General features: G+C 37.8%; 1 protein-coding gene across 9 annotated transcripts in view; it reads right to left on the bottom strand.

Annotated features, from left to right (window-relative positions):
- TMEM144 (transmembrane protein 144) overlaps nt 1-21,303 on the bottom strand; it is a 64,063-nt gene extending 42,760 nt beyond the window's left edge. For 3 of the 9 annotated variants that reach the window (XR_013555112.2, XR_013555113.2, XM_078445652.2), the window contains exons 1-5: nt 21,205-21,297; nt 9,769-9,902; nt 6,225-6,396; nt 3,735-3,857; nt 1,442-1,541 (exon numbers count right to left, since the gene is read on the bottom strand). Coding sequence is in view for 7 of the 9 variants with exons in the window: in XM_078445652.2 (XP_078301778.1) it covers nt 1,442-1,541; nt 3,735-3,857; nt 6,225-6,333 (332 nt within the window). In the remaining 2 variants the exon portion in view is untranslated. The other 6 variants (XM_078445653.2, XM_078445654.1, XM_078445655.2 and 3 more) reach the window with 6 other exon arrangements.
- Nucleotides 21,304-21,362: the final 59 nt, after the last annotated feature.

Genomic DNA, 21,362 nt, shown 5'->3' with positions numbered 1-21,362 from the left:
TCAATTTGTTCTCAGTTTTTATGAAACAGACTTTTAAATAACTGCTTGGTTAAAGATCACTCCTTTTTGGCATCACCTTAATTGTTTTGTTTTGTTTTGTTTTTTCATGGCTTGACTTTATAGCGATGATTACCAACAATCACTGTGAACCATTCAGGGCAAAAGTGAAAGAGGCAATAACAAAAAGCAAAAGAAAATAGCACTTGTAAGGTTGGAGGTCAGTTTGTTTTGTTATTACTGAGGTTGTTATAATGCTTTGAGAGGGAAGAGGAGAACAAAAAGTAAGGTAAGGATGACATCCTCCCTGCTTCTTCTTCTTTTTTTTTAAGTTTATTTATTTATTTTTGGAGAGAGAGAGAGAGAGAGAGAGAGAGAATTCCAAGCAGGCTCTGCACTGTCAGCACACAGCCCGATGTGGGGCTCGAACTCACAAACCGTGAGATTATAACCTGAGCTGAAACCAAGAGTCGGATGCTTAACCGACTGAGTCACCCAGGCACCCTGACATCTTCCCTTCTACTTGTCTTCCCAAACTCCACTTAAGTGTTCATTTTAATGCTTAACAAGGGCAACATAAATAGAACTTTCTATGATGATGGGTCACTTCTGTTGCACTGTATATACCAGGGTAATTTCTAGCCATATATGGCTATTGAGCTCTTGGTATATGGGTAGTGTGGCTGTGAAACTGAATGTTTAATTTTATCAAATTTTAATTAATTTAACTTTGAATATAAATGGACACATATGGCTTCTGGTGACCCTGTTGGACCCCTCTGGAGCTGAGGTTGGCATACTTTTTGCTAAAGGGCCAGAGAGTAAACACTTTAGGCTTTGGGAGCCAGATTGTCTCTTGGGAGCCAGACCGTCTACTCAACTCTACCACTATAGTGTAAAAGCAGTCATAGACAAAACGTAAATGGATGGGTTTGTTTGTGTTACAAGAAAACTTTATTTATAAAAATGGCTGGTTTGGTGACCCTGACCCAGGCTCTAGAAAGAAGATGTGCTTTAAGACTAGAAGGTCTGGATTTGAAGCATATCTTATTCATTCTGTGATATTCAGCAGGTTAGTCAACCTCTTTGGTAGCTCTCTAATAAGGTAGTGCTTACCTCATCTTTGTAAAAATGAGAGGAGAATGATGCATATAACGTGTCCAGCAAATTGTCACACAACAAAAAGGGAAAATAAACACCAGTTCCCTTCCTCTCTTCCTTTTTTTGTTCTAAGGAGATAATTCTTTACTATATCTTAACCAATATCTAGACCAGATATTAGAACTTAGAGCAAAGAATAATTATAAGTAGCATATTTTATGTGTATGGCTTACCAGCTATAATCTCTGTGAGGTTAAGAACCATTATTCCTCTCAGCTAGCCCAATCCCTACGACTTGTCTTACATGAGTGTAGAGAATCTTACAGAAATTGTTTTCTGTTACCTTGAGCTTGCCCAGCCAGTTAAGGCATTAAAAGATCCCCAGATTAATATTCCAAGGCCTAAACCAATGGTTTTGATAATTGGGACAACAGCAATATTCCCTGTAGATGTAACATACAGAAAAAAATATGTTATTTCTAATAGAAAAAAAATACATTTACAAATTGAAGTAGTTTTTAACTTCAACTGAAGCTTATGAGATTTTGACAAATTTAGTAAAGTACAATTCCTTACTTTTTAAATAAAATAACTACATTTTTGGCATTGAACTCATGGTTATGATTGCTAAAAGAAATAAACATAAGACAAAATCTTACAAAGAAAAATATTAAATTAGCTCTTTGCCTAGTAGCATCAATGCTTTTTATCCTTAACATAGGTCTCTATTCTGTAACTTTTTGCAGAAGCTATCAATGATAAAATTAGTGTCAACAGTAACATTAGTCTTAGACTTGAACCAGGGCCACCACTGGTAGAAGTTTCTGGCCCAATATGGCCCCAGACTTTGCTCTTCCATGCTCACTGACTTGTCTTTTGGAATCCTGCATTCATTGCTTTGTGCTCTGGAAGGTCACTCAAGGCCAAATGCATGATTTTTTTTTTTTTTTTTTTTACAATTCTTAACCTTTCAGCAGTCTGGCTTCAGTCCTGCAATCGCCTTTTAAAAGGTTTCCTCTCATAGCTTCCAAGATGCCTTCATTTCCTGATTCCCTCCTCTCTCTCTTTAGCTCTTTCACTGTTTGCTCTCTCTCGGCATATTTTCTGGATTTAGATGCCCCTTAAGTATTTTCCCCTGAACACACTCTTCTTCTTGCTATATTCTTCTTTGGGTACTTGACCTAATTTCAGGATTTCAGCTGTCAGTTAGAGACACATAGTCCCAGTGGTACTGTTCTAGCCTGGACTTGCTCCAGAGTTTTAGTGCTATGCTCCCACCACTATGAGAGGCCTCCAACCAGAAGTCCTCCACTGTGGGAATGTCAGGAACATCAGACTCAAAAGGTCCTAAGCTGAACTGTCCTTTTTCTTTTTGGACACATACCTCTCTGTATTTTCAGCACTCATGTCAATGGTACCACCACCCTCCTCATCACCCATAATAAAATCCCTACATCATCACTCGTTGCTCCCTTTCCTCAACTCCCCATATCCATTCAGTTACTATGACCTATTTCATCCACATCTGCAACATTTCTCAAATTATAGCCCTCTCCACTGAATCCCAAAGGAAACTGCTGGGTGATTATAAATACTATAGTTGTGATAAAGATCTGGAGGATAGATGGATGCTTTCTCTCTTGCCCTCTCCCTATTAAACATAATAAACATGATCATGTGAATGGAAATTTAAAAGTGAACTCTTTTGTCCTCCAACTCATGAACTTCACTAAATCATTTAATTCTGAAGAGACTCAAAATAAGTGGGTACCCAATACATTGTTAACATTTTAGAATTTATTTGCTTTTAATCAAATTAACCCCTGAAGAGCCTTGATACTTTGAATTCGTTTTGCCAGATGGAATAGAAATCTCCTGGGATGTATTTATATTAATGGAAGAAAACCATCCTGACTGTCCAAGCAAAGGTACACATTCTTATATAGTTTCAGGAATTGATAAAGCAACAGAAGGAATATTTTTGCTTTTATTTTTTTGCCAGTACTTTTGAAATGATAATGTGTGCCTGTTTGCCTACATTTAAGGACAAATCTTAAAAATATATATTAGTAGAGGCTACTATTAAAAAATATTTTCGGGGCGCCTGGGTGGCGCAGTCGGTTAAGCGTCCGACTTCAGCCAGGTCACGATCTCACGGTCCGTGAGTTCGAGCCCCGCGTCAGGCTCTGGGCTGACAGCTCGGAGCCTGGAGCCTCTTTCCGATTCTGTGTCTCCCTCTCTCTCTGCCCCTCCCCCGTTCATGCTCTGTCTCTCTCTGTCCCAAAAATAAAAAAAAAAAAAATTAAAAAAAAAAAAAATATTTTCTGATAAACATAGAGAAAAAAAGGCTGGAGCACTTAAACTAATATATGAGTTATGCTTGAATAGATAGGGAACAACTGAAATATGTTTGCTATAATTGTCTACCAAGAACTAAGAAAGAAATCATTAAGAGGAAAAAAGAAATGCACCCAAAACATTTATGCAGCATCTGAATGAAAGAAACAAAATTAATTTCTAGTATCTATGACTAAGGATTGCTCAGAATTGCTGTTGATGCTATTTTCTTTTACTATGAATCAGAGTCATTTTGATCGGTATTAAATGATTAAAGAATAAATTATATCATACATTACCTGTTGCCCAAATGCAGCCCCCAACCATTGCAAAAGGCCAAAATTTAGGGCAATGTAGTATCAGATTGACCGCCAGGGCAATCATCCATATGGCAGCACAAAGTACCCACTGGAGAAACATTCCTGGAAATAAGAGAAATTGGTTTCTGTTGTTCAAACTGATTCGAATAAATTTAATGGTTGGAAATATCAAAGAGATATTATTATAGGAATAGCTGCAACTTATCGAATGCCTGTACGTGGGTACTTCGCACATTGAACTTTTACAACTGCTAAGCATCATAATTAACCCTAGTTTGAAGATGGAGAAGATGAATGTGAGATGAAGCAACTTGGCTAAACAGCTAATGGTTTGTAGACCTTGAACTTAAACCTAGGCTGTTGACTCCGAAGCTTACCAAATACAGTGCATTCCTGCCCAAGATTCTTTTGTTTGTTTGTTTGACCTGTTAGATACATCAAGAATTTTCTACCAAAGAGTATCGGCAAGACCAAGTCTATATACGTTTATTCAGATGCTGCACTTATTGCCACCTCTCACCAAAACACAGCATTAAGAATTACAGAATAGCATAACAGTAATTTAAACCTTCAGGGATCATTTGTGCCACCCTTGGGATAAAAATAAAGCCATGTATGGCCACACATAGACCTCTTACAGTTAGCGTTGAATGCCTGTGATAAGCCAGACATTACAAACCTGAGAATAAGCGTTCTGGGTCAGGGAATTCTCTTTCTGGGCTCTGGGTTGCCATTTGCTGCCAGTTATCCGAAGATGACATGGAGATATGAGGCATATCTCTACCTGACGCCTCTGTACCATCAAGCGTTTAGGGATTAAAAGGTTAAAGAAAAAGTCTACACTGGAAGAAAGACTAGGGCAGTTATAACTCAGTGTAGCTCCTCTGACTCTAACTGGGGAAGATTTTTGCCTATTTCCATTCAATTTCATGTTGGGGGAAAGAAAAAAAAAATGGCTGTTAACCTCTAAGACAAAAAAGGAAGATTGCAGAGATGAGAGGGAACTTCATTTGACAAGTTCTTCATTTCACAAATGAGAAACTGAGAACAAAAGAACTGATGAGACTTGCCCAGGATCACACAGTTGTTGAGAGACACCTAAAAGCCAGTTCCTCTACCCCTTCAAATATATTTTGTTCTTCTTTTAGTAGTTTCCATTTCCATCCTAACTCCAAAGAAAAAGAGAAGAAAGGCTCTGGAAGAAAAAAGATTTGTAATTCTATTGTTTAATTAAGTAACAAGGTCTAAGGAACTGAGGGGATAACACAACTGCTTCCCACCAGGCGTTCAGTGTAACATCTCCAGTTCTTTCTCCTGGCTACAATATGGGGCATCTGGCAAATATGGGACATCTGGGTGGCTCTGTCAGTTAAGCCACCGACTTTGGCTCAGGTCATGACCTCATGGTTCGGATGGTAGGTTTGAGCCCCACGGAGGGCTCTGTGCTGACAGCTTGGAGCCTAGAGCCTGCTTCGGATTCTGTCTCCCTCTCGCTCTCTGCCCCTCCCCCACTTGTGCTCTCTCATTCTCAAAAATAAGTAACCAAATATTAAACAAATAATAAAGGCAAGTAGATTTTTAAAAAAGGAAAAAAAAAACCCTCTTGCTTCTCCTTCCCTGAAGTTCACATTACTGTCAAGTCGACTGTAGTGTGCCATGTCTAGAAACACTGAACTATGCAAGGTCATATAATAAACACTACAGAGTTTTTATGGGGAAAAGGGTACAAAACTCAAGTTTCATCAACGGATATGAAAAGCAAAGACAAGAACCTAATAAAAATGGTAGTACAGTTTTACACTGGCTAAGTGGTGAAGAAATTCACAAGTATTACAATAAACGTGGCACTTTAACTTGAAAAAGACTTGAGGTTTGCTTATAGAAGTGGGCATTGCAAGTGTGGCAGCTTGTGAGCTTTTGTGAAGTTGGTGGATGGGGGGGTCCTAACACCAGACGTGAATGGGTGTGGTGCCGATGGAGCTGAGGGATGTTGAGGAGTGCGTGGGCAAGTGTGTCTTGCGCCTTACCGTGCATCTTTATTTCTCTGGGTGCAGTTTTCTGTGTTCACCTAGTGTTGTAGCAGAGTCGAAATCATACCTAAGCACAAAATTCATTTCGTGCTCAAACTGTTCTCTATCATACGAAGCTTGTTTGAAATTCGTGTTTTCGAAACAAGTGTATGTTAGTAGCACTAACTTCCTTTTTTTGTAAACATAAGAGATATGGCTAAAAAGCCTTCCTGATGGTCTCTCTCCTAGCTTTACCGTGACACACAATCTTAAGATTATCCTATACTGACTAAATCTCAGATCAACCGGCATGAGCATTATCAAATGATGTATCTTAAGCTCTATTCATTTGGCACCAGGTACAAGAAAATTGGTAGCCATCATTAAAACAAAAGACTGAAAAAGGGAACTTCACGTTTGAAAAGAATATAAAGTTAGCGTATTAAGGAAAAATAATTACCATCACCAGTATCATATTTTTTAAGTGGTACAAAGTTTGAGCCAAACAAAAGGACAGCCACAGAAGAGGAGATGAAACCAGTGGTTAAGTCTGTTCCATTATTGCTCATGGTTCCAGTACTACCCAAGAGTGAGCCGGTTCACTTTAGACTTGATGTACTTTTCAAGAGCTTCTGAAATAAAATAAAAATAAGACAACTAAGAAGTTGTGAATCTGTGAGCAAATTGTGACTTATATGTGATATTTATTGAGCTTTTCCAAAGCATGCTAAGATTCCTTCCTCCAAATAAAAAGTTAGGACGTTATGAAATTATGTATTCTGTTTACACTCCATGTTCATTCATCTGTTGTTTTGTTTATTTTACCAACAGATACTTTTTGATCACTAATCTACAATTAAAAAAAAAAAACTTTGGGGGCGCCTGAGCGGCTCTCAGTAGGTTAAGCGTCTGAATCCTGATTTCAGATCAGTGATGATCTCACGGTTGTGAGATCGAGCCCTAAGTCGGCCTCTGAGATGGGCATGGAGCCTGCTTAAGATTCTCTCTCTCTCCCTCTGCCCCTTCCCTGTTTACGTTCTCTCTCTCTCTTTCTCTCAAAAACAAAACCGAGGGGCGCCTGGGTGGCTCAGTCGGTTGAGCGGCCGACTTCGGCTCAGGTCATGATCTCGCGGTCCGCGAGCTCGAGCCCCGCGTCGGGCTCTGTGCTAATAGCTCAGAGCCTGGAGCCTGTTTCCGATTCTGTGTCTCCCTCTCTCTGACCCTCCCCCGTTCATGCTCTGTCTCTCTCTGTCTCAAAAATAAATAAATGTTAAAAAGAAAATAAAAAAAAAAAACCCAAAAGAAAAACTTTGTTTTCAGAGCTCGAAAACCTTATTTCTTCCAAAATCTGGAGACTACTCTTATTATATTATAAAAAAATTTCTCTTGTGTAGGCTGACTAGTAAAATGAAAAGATTTGTGGGCCAGGGCTCAGTTTACTTCAGTTAGTTGTGTGACAATCAAATGAAAGAGCACATGTGAAGACTTTCAGAACTCTCAGTGCCTCAAAAGCAAATCGGAGCCTGAGGACACATTTAGGTTCTATTGCTGCTACACACTCAGGATCACCTAGAGGCAAAGACACTTATCAGTAGTGCCCTCATTGTCTGTATTTGTTTAAGTGATTCATGAAACTTTGTATCTTTCTGACTTAAAAAAAATGAACAGATAGAAGAATCCTTTAAAGATCTCTTCAAGAATTTCTTAAGTCTCTTCAAGATTTCCATCCTTGAAGAATCCCTTCAGGAATCTCCTACAGTATAAGATCAACAGTGGTATGATGCAAAATAGCTTCACCTGGTCAGCAGAACTATGTGAGGCAGCTATTCGGCTACCTGTGAAAACTGGTGGCCACTAGCCACATATAGATAGCTAAATTTTCATTAAAAGGAAGCAAAGAACATTCAGTTCCTTAGCCAAGCTAACTAAATATCAAGTGCTTGATAGCCACAGATAGCCAGTAGTTACCATTCTGGGCAAGGCAGATTATAGAACATTTCCACCATTGCAGAAAGTTCTATTGGACTGCACTGCTAAGCTTATTAAAAAGTTCTGGTTCCCTTGGGGCACCTGGGTGGCTCAGTCGGTTAAGCGTCCGACTTCGGCTCAGGTCATGATCTCATGGTCCGTGAGTTCGAGCCCCGCGTCGGGCTCTGGGCTGATGGCTCAGAGCCTGGAGCCTGCTTCCGATTCTGTGTCTCCCTCTCTCTCTGCCCCTCCCCCGTTCACGCTCTGTCTCTCTCTGTCTCAAAAATAAATAAACGTTAAAAAAAAAAAAAAAAAAAAGTTCTGGTTCCCTATGATGAAAAGGACCAAAGCCACAAATACCCAAGAATCAGATATTTTTCATAACATTTGGAAAAGGCTATTGAACGTAATTCACCCTTTTAGTTGTCGAGGTTATGTGAGAAAAAAATAACACAAAAAAGTCATTTTATCACAGGAGGTAATCAGTCTTTCCACAATACCATTTTGAAATCACATTTTGCACCTTGACATTTTGGTTCACCTCACCTCTTTAAGCCCTTTGGAATAGAATTTAAGATAATCCAGCCTTTCTTTTCCTCCAAACTTAATGCTGTGATGACTTCTTGTGGATATGTATGGAATAAAGTATATCTGAAATCGACCTTCCTTGATATTTTATTTTATAGTGATAATATTTACTTTAAAGGTGTTTCATTTTTCCATCTATTGTTCCTTATGTGTTCTTGCAGAGAATATTAAAAAAAAACCCTACCAACAATATATATATATTCTTTGGCATCATTATGGATAATTTCACTGAAAACAGGGATAGCTTCAAAACTGCTCAATGAATCTTAGTAAGAAAAACATCTATTTGAAATTGTATGTGCTTTCTTAAAACAAACCCAAACAAATGCTGGTAAGACAATCTCTCCCATGGGGATGTAGTTGAGGAAGAGATGTTGAGACATACAGAAACACGGACATAGTAACACTACTTCAATAAAAATAATAGTCTTACTGTGAAGCGCAAAGAAAGTTTTGGCCCTGCAATGGCTTACACGGGCTATTGTTCAAGAGTCAAGCAGGTGGATTGCTGCTAAGATGTCAGCACAGTAATAGGTCAGAGGAACTGGATATCAGGGGGCTGAGAAGACACATGGTTTGGTGTTATCCAAGAAATTAGTTTTTTTACCCCCATTTAAATTGAAACAAAAACAAAACAAAACCTTTACAAGCACACTGATAAGAAAATGCCTAACTTTCAAAAGTGGAAAATTATTTCAGTGAAAAGATGCCTTTATGAAAGCCTATAGACAGCCCTAAACCTCTTAGGTTTCACTCCAGTTGAAATAATTTGAGGAGCTAATCAGAGTGCATGAACTGCATTTTGAGTGCTGAACGAACATTATCAATGTTAATTTACTTAAAGTTATTACCTGCTGATAAATGAAATTTATTGCATACAGCTCTGGTATGTTTCAGAAAGCAAGTGATCTAATTTCAAAGAGGATTGGCAATATGCACTATCTTTATCTAAATCAATGAAATTTATGTGAAAAGGTAAAACCACATCACGTTTAGCACATTATTCCCAATTCTTTTTAATGCGGACATGTTGAGTTAACAAGTCTCAAGCCACTTTTAAACAAAAGTAGTTTTTAAATGTTTATTTTTCAGGTGTCCTCTGATATTTTATTAAACTACATTCATTCATTTGTATTTTTAGTACCTTTGTTTCATTTATTAGTGAATACTTTTTTTTCTGTTCATTTCGCTTGTCAACTTAAACTTCTATTGTTAGTATTTGGCACGTTCTGATCAATAATTCTTCAACCAAGAGTTCAGTTTTAGTTTCATGTTAATTTCCTCAACTCCCCTGGCAAGCTCCGCCGGCATCATGGCTAACATTCGCAGCGCCGGAAAGGACATATTCAGAGATCTGATCTTTTCTTTTGAATCATCAGCGCATTCTGAAAAACCACGAGACACTCCACTGCAAAGCTACTGGGTTTCCTTTGATTGCGTGTACTCACTGCGCTCAGGGCTGGCGCTGAAACTCCCTCCAGCACAGCCCCCGCTGAAGCCTCCACCGCGCGGCTGCGCCCGCCTGCTCTCTCTGCTGCCAGCGCGGCCAGCCTTTACTTCCTGCTGGGACAGTTACCTGTGGCTGGGCGGGAGAAGGGAGGGTTCTAGCACCTATGACTCAGAAGTCTGTTGCCTCGGCTCGACCTGACTGCCCGGCCAGCCACTACTTCCTGTGGGGACAATTACAGACAGACCGACGAGTGGAGGAGGAAGCGCTCTAATAAAAGAGACCCGGAGGCAGCCGAGGGCAGCAGGTTAGGAAACACCTTCCTCCAACACCGGAGTGCAAGGTCTTGTGACTCACGTGGCTGCGAGAAGGCGTCCTCAGACCATCTGTCAATCAACCAGCAAACTAGAAAGACTTTTGTGTATTTTAGGAGGTGATTGCTCAGGGAGCTCTTTGTGTGTCACCCTTTAAATGTCACGGGGCTTGGTAGTATCTTGTACTGTTCATGGATAAAACAAAAGGCCAAGGAATTTCACACAATCGTAAAAGGCTATGTGAAAACTGAATTTGCTTTCACTATCAAGAAATTCATCTCAACCACTAAGGTCACTAACATCTCGTGACATCACAAGATATCACTTGTAATCAGTATAATCAGTAATCCTTTGTAAATGCACCCAGACCATTTATCTGTATATTTATCTAACAGGTACTGAGTACCTTGTGAGAATGTATGTTCTGTATCTCTTAAACTTGATTGTGTGTTAAAATCACTGAGGGGGTTTTCTGTTTTATTTAGTTTTTAAAATACTAATACCTGGACCCCATGGCTGACCAGCTGAAATAGAATCTCTGGGGATGTGGATTAAGGATGATTTTCTCCTCCAGGTGATCCTGTTGTGAAGCCAGCCTCGAGAATCATATTCTAGATCAATAGTTGTCTAATTTTTATTGCTGGTAACAATTACCTGGAGAATGAGTTAAAATACAGATTCCTGACATCTCGATTTAGATTTTGAGAAAGACTTCTCTAGTCCTCCACCATCTGATATGTAGCCATTAATTGCATATGGCTATTCTAATTTAAATTAAAAATTCAGTAGTTCACTTGGACACTTCTTAAGTGTTCAGTAGCCACATGTGCAGATTATAGAACATTTCTATCATTGCAGAAAGTTCTGTCGGACAGCACTGTTCTAGACTCAAGAGCCCTGGGAGTGCAGCAGTGGCCTAGGGAGACTCTTTCCTTCATGTAGATTCCAGAATAGCAAGTGACATAGATATGAACAAATAAGTTCAGAAAAGGGAAAGGGGAAGTGCTGGGTTCTGTCCCAGTCGAAGAGATCAAGGAAGTCCTCTCTGAGGAAGTGACATTTAACTGAGACAATTCAGTGGTTGGTAATGATTGCAGAGTTACAAGTGGGAGAAAGCATAAGGCCTGCCCAAGGAGGCCTTATCCTGGAAGGAAATTCTGCTTTAACATTATTCACTTTTGTAAGTGATAGTGTAAGAAGCACATGGGAAGGAAAAGCATCATGTCACTGAAAGAATTAAGAAAGCTAAGGCTTCTTACCCAAGGGAAAGGATTAATTTAGCGGTTCAGAAAATTTTTGAGGAAATGAGTTCCCCTTTCCTCACAAACGCTCTCCCCCACAAAATATAGGGCCGAAAGCCAACCTAGAATTGTTTCACTTCATGATTGCAAGAGACCTCAATGATCATGTGCTTTATCCTTGCTTCGGATTTGCATTGAGAAACTGAGACTCACATTGTTGTGAATTCCCTAAAATCTTTTTTTAAATTTTTTTCATTGTTTATTATTTTTGAGAGAGACAGAGAGCAAGCAGGGACGGGGCAGAGAGAGAGAGAGAGACAGAATCAGAAGCAGGCTCCAGGCTCTGAGCTCTCAGGACAGAGCCCTATGCGGGGCTTGAACTCACAGACCCCGAGATCATGACCTGAGCTGTAGTCGGCTGCCCAACCAACTGAGCCACCCAGGCACCCCCGAATTCCCTAAAATCTTAAAGTGAGTTGGGGGCTGAGTCAGGCCTGAGGACATTTGTTAGAGGATGTTCCCAGGGCCAATGCTTTTCACATCATGCCACAGATCCAACCCAAACATGGATGATCCTCTAAACTCAAATTTTCCTTTGAGGTTGTTTCCTATGCACTAATGTCTAAACATAAAGGTCTGTGTTGAGGAGCACTAGGAAGTCCAGGTTAGCTTCATCTACTAGCCATTTACCTCTGGAAAAGTCACTTACTCTCTCTAAACCTGTTTCCTTTTATATATTATTACTGACACAACGAGATCTGTGTACCTCATCCTTTCATGCGGTCAAAGATAAAATGCATAAAAAATACTATTAGGACTTCCGGTTTCTGCCATGGCATTTAAAGATCTTGGGCATTATCACTTCTGTCATCAGGACAAGAAGAAGGCTAAGCACACTGAAAATCAAGAACTCTTCTTAGATCTACCAGATCATTGAGATCACAAGGTAAATCACCTCCCTGAAAAAACGGTAGAGGTAGGTGAATGCAGAGAATTGCACCTTATGAGCCACTAGAGCCAGTAATGGGTAAGGGCTCTTCAACAGTAGTGGTGAGGACCCAGGGTCAGGGGAGCACGCACACTGTAATGAGTTTACCTTCAGGAGTCCTGCCAGGTTCTCTCCATGAGGATCAGAGAAAAATTCCCTCTTGATTCTGGCAAGGGATCAAGAAGGCAAGGGCGTTATGAAACACGCCCAGAGCCTCTGCTCTCTGAAATAAAAACTAGCCTTCTAGGTAAGCTTCTTTATCAGAACTTTACCTGACTTGGAAGAGGAGCAATTGGGCGATTTAAGCCCTTTTTAGTCTTCCTGTGTCTCATTGGGGGAGAAAGAAAAAAGGGTCCAGGGATTCCTGCTCACTAAAATTAAGGAGTACATAAGATTAGAGTGCTTCCACTCCCCAATATCTTATCACCATGTTAAAATTGTTCCGGTTCAGTAACAGTGGATTACAAGTGAGAGAGCTGGAAGACACAGACACTGTTTAAGAAGGAGTTTCTGGGGCGCCTGGGTGGCTCGGTTAAGCATTGGACTTCTGCTCAGGTCATGATCTCGTGGTTCCTGAGTTCGAGCCCTGCGTTGGGCTCTGCGCTGACAGCTCAGAGCCTGGAACCTGCTTTGGATTCTGTGTCTCCCTCTCTTTCTGCCCCTCCCCCACTCACACTCTGTCTCTCTCTCTCTTAAAAATAATAAACATTAAAAAAAAAAGAAAAAAAAACGGGAGTTTCTAAGAAAACATGAAGGCAAAAGAAGAGACAGAGGAAGGACATTAGGGGAAATTGAAACCCATGACAACTACAGCTGTAGCAAATATTAAACACAGCCTAACACCTGGTTATGTAAAAAGAAAACCTCACACTAAAGGCCTGTTTAGAACAGTGTCTATTATTTGATACATCATATCTAGCTTATAAAAAAATTACAAGAAATAGTAAAAGGCAAGAAAAAAACACAGACTAAAGAGATAAATCAAACCTGAGAACGAGACTCAGATACAGTAGACATTTTGGAATTTTCAGACTTCAGATTTAAAATACCTATTATTAGTATACTAAGAGCTCTACTGGAAAAAGTTAATATACAAGAAAAGATGTGTAATATGAGAGATGAAAACTACGAATCAAAAGAAAATGCTAGAAAACAGACACACTGCAACTGAACCAAAGAATGCTTTTTTACAGCTGAGAACGTCAATGAGCTTAAAGATATATCAGCAGAAAGTTTGTAAACTTAAATGTAAAGAGAACATAGCATTAAAATAAAACATAACAGAATATCCAAAAACTACGGGAAAATTACAAAAATGTGTCAAATATGGGTAATGAGAGTACCCATAGTAAAAAGAGAAAGGAATAGAAGTATTTGAAGTAATATTGGCTGAGAATTTTCCAAAATTAATGATATATGATACCAAGTCACAGATCCAAGAAACTCAAACACCAACTAGGATAAAAACAGAAAATATCTGCATGTAGGCATGTCACATTCAAATTGCAAAAAAAAAAAAAAAAAAAATCAGGCAAAGAAAAAAGAGAAGGAAAAGAATATAGTTCAGAAACTTGGATTCAGATAAAGAAAGGAAGGACATTAGGAAAGAAATGAAGACAAAATAAGACCTTTTATTTTTCATTCTTAATTGATCTAATAGATAACTACAAAACAATAAGAGCAACAGTGTGTTAGGTGGTTACAGATTATAGTTATAGCTTATATGGTCATATAGATTATAGCACAAGTGAAACGAATGACAGCGATTTCAGAAGTGACAGGAGGGAAGAATTAGGAATAGTCTATCATAAAGTACTTCCACTATCTGTGAAGAGGTAAGGTGTTATTTGAAAGTGAATTTAGATAGGTAGTAAATGTATACTGCAAGATCTAAGGCAATTCCTAAAAAACTGGTAAAAAGAAGTATAGTTGATATGCCAAGAGAGAAGAGAAAGTGGAATCATATAAAATGCTTAAATGAAACCAGAGAAAGTAGAAAAAAAAGGGGGGAGGGGGAGAAGACAAAGGAAACAAAGAACAGGTCAACAAATAGAAAATAGTGTAGGGTAGGTATTATTCCACCTTAAATGTGAATAGTCTGAATACAACAATTAAAAGATAGAGCAAATAAAAACAGAACCCAACTACATGATGTTTACTGGAAACCCATTTTAATTATAAAGACACAGATTATATGGGGTGGAGAAAGCTATACCATGCTAACACTAATCAAAATGAAGCTGGAATAGGTATTTTAATTTCAGATAAAGAAGACTTCAGAACAAGGAAATTATCAGGGACAAAAAGAGGCATGACATAATGATAAAGGGATTAACTCTCCAGGAAGACATGACATTCTTATGTATGCACATCACAGCAGAGTATTAGAATATGTGAGGCAAAAACAGTTAAAATTGCAAGAAGAAATTGACACAAATTCACTGCTCTAGTTGGAGTCTTCAAAATCCCTCCATAGTAATTGACAGACCAAGCAGGCAAAAAAAAAAAAAAAAAAAAAAAAAAAAAAAAAAAAAAAAAAATCAGTAAAGATATAGTTGAACTGAATAGCAGTATCATCTTCTGTATCTAATTGACAGTTATATAATATTTCATCCAACCACAATAGACTACACATTCTCCTGAAGCTCACATAGAGCATGGACTAAGAGAGACTACATTCTGGACTATTTAATATATCTTAACGAATTTAAAAGAATAAATATCACAGAAAGTATGCTCTCAGACCACACTGAAGTTATACTAGGAATAAATAATGGAAAGAGAGCTGGAAAATCCCAAAATATTGGAATATAAAAAACACATATAAATAAGTCATGAATCAAAGAAGAGCTCTCAAAATAAAATATACTTCAAACTAAATGAAAGTGAAAATATTATGTATGAAATGTATGACATGCAGTGAAATCAGTGCTTAGAGGGATAGAATTCATATATTAAAGAAGAAAGCTTTGAAATTAATAATCTAAGTGTATACAGTAGGAAACCAGAAACAGAAAAACAAATTAAATCCAAAGTAAGGAAAAGAAAAAAAAAAGGCTAGAGTGTAAATCAATAAAATTGAAAAACAGAAATCAATAAAGAGAATCTATGAGACAAAAAGCTGGTTATGTGAAAAGAGAAATAAAATTAAGAAATCTCTAGCCAGGCTAATTAAAAAAAGGAAAAAGAAGACACAAATTACTATTACTAGAAATGAAAAAGATGCCATCACTACTGATATTCTGGATGCTAAAAGATAAGGAATATTAAGAACAACTTTATACCCACATATTTGATAACCTAGATGAAACAGACCAATTGCTTGAAAGACACAATCTGCCAAAACTCACTCAAAGAGAAATAGATAATCTGAATAAGCCTGTATCTATTAAAGAAATTGTATCAATAATTAGTAGCTTTGTAAACAGAAAGCATCAGTCCTAGAAAAGTGCACCAGTGAATCAAACATTTAAAGAAGAACTTATACCAATTATCTACAATATCTTCCAGAAAACAGCAACAGAAACACCTCCTAACTTATTCTGAGACCATCATTATCTTAATACTAAAACCAGATAAGGAAGTTACAAGAAAAGAAAATAACCGACCAATATCTCTCATGAACATGGATGCAAAAATCTTCAACAAAATATTAGCAAATATAAGCCAACAACGTATAAAAAAGTATTGTATGCCATGATCAAATGGGATTTATCCCAGCTATGTAAAACTGATTGAACAATCAAAAATCAGTTTCTGTAATTTATCATATCAATAGCTTAACAAGAAAAGTCACATGATCCTATCAATAGGTACAGCAAAAGCATTTGACAAAATCTAATACCATTCATAATAAAAAAATACTCGGCAAACTAGGAATAGAGAGGGAACTTCCTCAACTTGATATATCTACAAGAAAACCACAGCAAACATATTTAATGGCAAGAAACTAGAACTTTCCCACTAACGTCAGGAGCAAGAGACGGGTGACCCTTCTCACCACTGCTTTTTAACATTATACTAAAAGTCCTAACTAATATAATAAGACAAGAAAAAGAAATAAAAGGCAACAGATTGGGGAGGAGAAATAAAACTGTCTTTGTTCAGAAATGATATGTTTGTACATATAGAAAATTCCTAACAATTGCCAAAAAGAACTGAAACTAATAAGCAATTATAGAAATGATGCATGATACAAGATTAATATAGAAAATTCAATTGTTTTCCTGTATACCAACAATGAACAATAAAATTTATAATTTAAAACAATTCCATTTACATTAGCACTCACCAAAATAATTTGGTATAAATCTAACAAAATATGTACAAGATCTATATGGGGATAACTACAAAATTCTGGTGAATGAAATCACAGAAAGACTAAATAAATGGAGAGATATCATTTTCACGAGTAGAAGACTTAGTAATGTTAAGATGTCACTTCTTCCCAAGTTGGGCTTGATTCAATGCAATCCCAATCAAAATCCTAGCAAGTTATTTTGTGAATGTTGACAGACTGATTCTAAAGTTTATATAGAAAGTCAAAACACCCAGACTCACCAACACAATACTGAAGAAGAACCAAGTTGGAGAAATGACACTACCCAACTTCAAGGCTTATTATCCAGTACTGCGATGAAGACCATGTGGTATTGGTGAAAAAATAGACACATAGATCAGTGGAATAGAAGAGATAGCCCAGAAACAGATTCAAACATATATAATCATCTGTTCTTTGGCAAAGGAGCAAAGGCAATTCAGTGGAGAAAGTATCAGTTTTTCAACAAATGGTGCTGAAAGAATTGGACATCCATGTGCAAAACAATGCTAGAGGCAGACCTTACACTTCTCACAACTGAATATGTACCATACACCGAAATGTAAAGCACAAAACTTAAAAGCTTGGAGAAGATGACATAGTACAAAATCTAGGTGAACTCTGGTTTGGTGATGAGCTTTCATAAACAACCCTAAAAGCACAATCAGTGAAATACACAACTGATGAATTGGACTTATTAAAATGGAAAAAAAAATGTATGCTCTCCAAGACATTATTAAAAAATGAAAAGACAACCTTCATACAGGAGAACATACTTGCAAAACGCATATCTGATAATAACTTCTATCTAAAAATATTTAAAACTCTTAAAAGTCAACAACGAAGCTGAAAAGTGGACTAATGGTCTGAACAGATCTCACGAAAGAAGATATAAAAATGGCAAATAATCGTATGAAAAGATGCTCAAAGTAATATATCATTAGTCAATTGAAAATTGAAACCGCAATTGCGAATTAAATTGAAGTTTAAAACCATGTACACCTACTAAAATAGCTAAAATCCAAAAATCTGACAATATAAACAGACAGTAAGGCTGTGGAGCAATCAGAACCCTCATTCTTTGTTGGTTAGAAATGGAAATGGTATATAGTTCCTTTCGAAGACAGTTTAGCAGTTTCTTTTAAAACTAAACATAGCCTTACCATATTATCTAGCTATCATGCTTCTAGGTATTTATCCAAATGAATTAAAACTTGGGTCTACACAAATGTTTATGGCAGCTTTATTCATAACTGCTGAACACTAGAAGTGCCCACGATGTCTCTTAATAGGTGAATGGATAGACAGACCATAGTACATCGTACGGTGGAATATTATTTAGAAATAAAGAGAAATGAACTATTAAATTACAAAAAGACATGGATGAATTTTAAATGTGTACTGCTAAGTGAAAAAAGCTAATGGGAAAAAGCTGCATACCGTATGATTCCAACTCTATGACATTCTGGGAAAAGCAAGACCAGGGAGACAGTAAAAAGGCCTGTGTTTCAAAGAATTCAAGGAGAGGAGGGGATGGACGAATATGTGAAGCACAGGGATTGTAAGGGCAACAAAACTATTCTTTATGACACTCTCGTGGTGGGTATATGACATTCGACATTTGTCAGAATCCACAGAACTATGCAATCTAAAGAGTAAACCCTAATATAAGCTCTGGGCTTTAGTTCATAGTAATGTATCAATATTGGCTCATCAATTGTAATGAGGCAACGCATCATTAATATGCAAAGATGCACACTAATGAACCCGTTCATAATAGGGGAAATGTGAGAGGGGAGAGATGGGCCGTATTTGGATACTCTGTCTTATCTGCTCATTTTTTCTGTAATCTGAAACTGTTCCAAAAAATAAAATCTACAAAAATATTATTATTTTGAGTTTGTGATTATTTTATAGCAGCCACACTCTTTTCCTCAGTCAGGTGAAGCATACCAACTACATTAAATTTAAAATACAGTGATATATATGTGTATACACACACGCGCACGCGCTGTTTATCTTTTACAACCATTCACTAAATATGAGAAATACTTCTAAAGTGAGACTTCTGTCAAGTACTATTTTATTCTTCCCTAAAGAATCAAAACCACTGTTTCCCGTGTGTAATCTCAGAACTCACGTTTATCATTTTACGACCCTTTGGGGTATGTATGGATGTAAGAGCTTTAAAAAATCTGTTATTTTCTCTGCTTCCCCTAGTTGCTAAGTGATCCTAGAGGCTCCTATAAGGTACATTTTGAGGATCTCTATAATGAGAAATTACAAATGGTGTGAAGGCAGAAAAAAACCTGCTGATTCATCAGATAATGTAATAATGTACTTTAAAAATATTTTTAATGTTTATTTATTTTTGAGAGAGAGAGAGAGAGACAGAGAGTGAGCAGGGGAGGGGCAGAGAGAGAGGGAGACACAGAATCCAAAGCAGGCTCCAGGCTCTGAGCTGTCAGCACGGAGCCTGACGTGGGACTTGAAACCATGATCTGCAAGGTGGTGACCCGAGCTGAAGTCGGATGCTTAACTGAGTCACCCAGGCGCCCCTGTAATCATATGCTTTAGTGTTTAAAAGAGCTCTTCCTGGTTCTTTGGAAAAGATGGAATCAATTTAACACGAATAATTTTCAAGAAGAGTTTTACTACAGAATGAAACAAAAGTTTCTAAGAATAATTTGAAATTATTAGGTAATATTAGGTAAAATACACTATGGTACTGAATGTTGTTGACTTATATTGAGATAGATATTCCTATCTTGATCCAGAGCATATTTTTCATGTTAAATATTTTATAATAAAGTTTATCGTGTTGAATAATAAAACTATTACCTTATGTTGACTTTTTAGAAAGGTTCACAAAAATTAAAGCTTTGTTCCTTAAAAAGTTCACAATTCTGTAAGTATGCTAAACCAGTGATAGTTTTAATCTCCTGAGTTTAAGAAAACACAAACACTATTTGCTTGTTTTTTATTTATATTAATTTTATAATGTCTTTAAAGCAGTGTCGAATGAGAACATAAAATGAAATAGTTAAGAATAAAGGATAAAAAACAGGGAACTTGTGGCTTGCCTGGGTGGGTCAGTGGGTTAAGCCTCTGACTCTTGGTTTTGGCTCAGGTCATGGTCTTATGGTTGGGTTCATGGGATCCAGCCCCCATCAGGCTCAGTGCTGACAGTGCAAAGCCTGCTCGGGATCCTCTCTCTCCTTCTCTCTCTGCCTCTCCTCCACTTGTATGTGTGCACTCTCTCTCTCTCTCTCAAAACAAATAAATAAACTTGAAAAAAAGAACAGGGAACTTAGGAAAAAATCAAGATAAAACAAAATAAAAGGTACAGATCCTAAGGACTCATATAACTACTATAATTTAATTTCAATTTTGGTCTGAGTTTCACAAAGAAAAAGGCAAACAATTGGTTAGGATAGTTTGCCATTTAACTGCTATTTTTGAATTTTTTTTAACGTTTATTTATTTTTGAGACAGAGAGAGACAGAGCATGAACGGGGGAGGGTCAGAGAGAGAGAGGGAGACACAGAATCCGAAACAGGCTCCAGGCTCTGAGCTGTCAGCACAGAGCTCGTCACGGGGCTCGAACTCATGGACCTCGAGATCACGACCTGAGCCGAAGTCCGACGCTTAACTGACTGAGCCACCCAGGCGCCCCTTAACTGCTATTTTTGTAAAACAATCATTCAGGAAAGAAAGGTACTACCAGCACATTTTAGAAGCAGCTTTATAAACTTGGAATGGGTCACAAAAGGTCTGTGTTTGAAGCATTTTTAATGTTACTATTAATTGAATTTTCTTATATCTTTACCATTCATATGCTCATTGGATAAATCTTTATGAAGTATGTATTATAATAAATCAGGCACTGCTCTAGAGATTGGAAGTAGACAAAAATCTCTGCATCAAGTAAGCTTTCACCTTAGTAAGGAGAGCCAGATAATAAGTGATATATATAGTATATTAAATAGTAATATATGGAAGGGGAAAAAAGAAAAACAAAGGAGGAAGGAAATGCAGAATGTAGTTGGGTGTGGGTGTGCGTAGGGAAGCTGCATTTTTAGAAGGGTAGTCAGGAAAGGCCTCACTCAGAGAGAGACATTTGAGTAAAGGCATGAATGAGGTGGGGGAAGGGTGAGGGACTGGTGAGCACAGGCCCCGAGGCATATTTGAGGAATGGCAAAGAGGTCACTATGGCTGGGACTAAGGTGGAGAGAAGGGAGAGTGGTAGGAGATGAAGTTAGAGAGGTAATAGTGGTGAACAGGATGGAAGTCATCGAGAGGACTGGCTTTCTTTGGGGAAAATTGGGAACCGCTGAAGTATTTTGATCACAGTGGATGTATTAGTTATCCATTGTTGCATAACAGATTATCCCAAATGTAGTAGCTTACATAACACTTATCTCTCACAGCTTCTGTGAGTCACGAATTCAGGAGTATCTTCGGGTAGACTCTCACTGAATGTCTCATAAAGTTGCTGTCAGATGTTGGATGAGGTTTCAGTCATCTGATGATGTAGTTGGGCCTAGAAGGTCTACATTCAAGTTGCTTTACTCACATGCCTGTCAAGTTGGGTCCAGCTAATGGTTGAAGACCTCAGTTCCTCTATACATGGGCTTCACCGTGGGACTGCTTGAATGTTCTCGTGACATGGTGCATTTTTCCCTAGTATGAGAAATTAGAAAAGGTGGAAGTGTCATTGTCCTTTATGAGCTA

This window comes from Panthera onca, chromosome B1, assembly GCF_046562875.1.
Source record: "Panthera onca isolate mPanOnc1 chromosome B1, mPanOnc1 haplotype 2, whole genome shotgun sequence".
Taxonomy (NCBI): domain Eukaryota; kingdom Metazoa; phylum Chordata; class Mammalia; order Carnivora; family Felidae; genus Panthera; species Panthera onca.
Note: the sequence above shows the minus strand (reverse complement) of the source record. Positions and strands in the feature narration are given on the sequence as shown.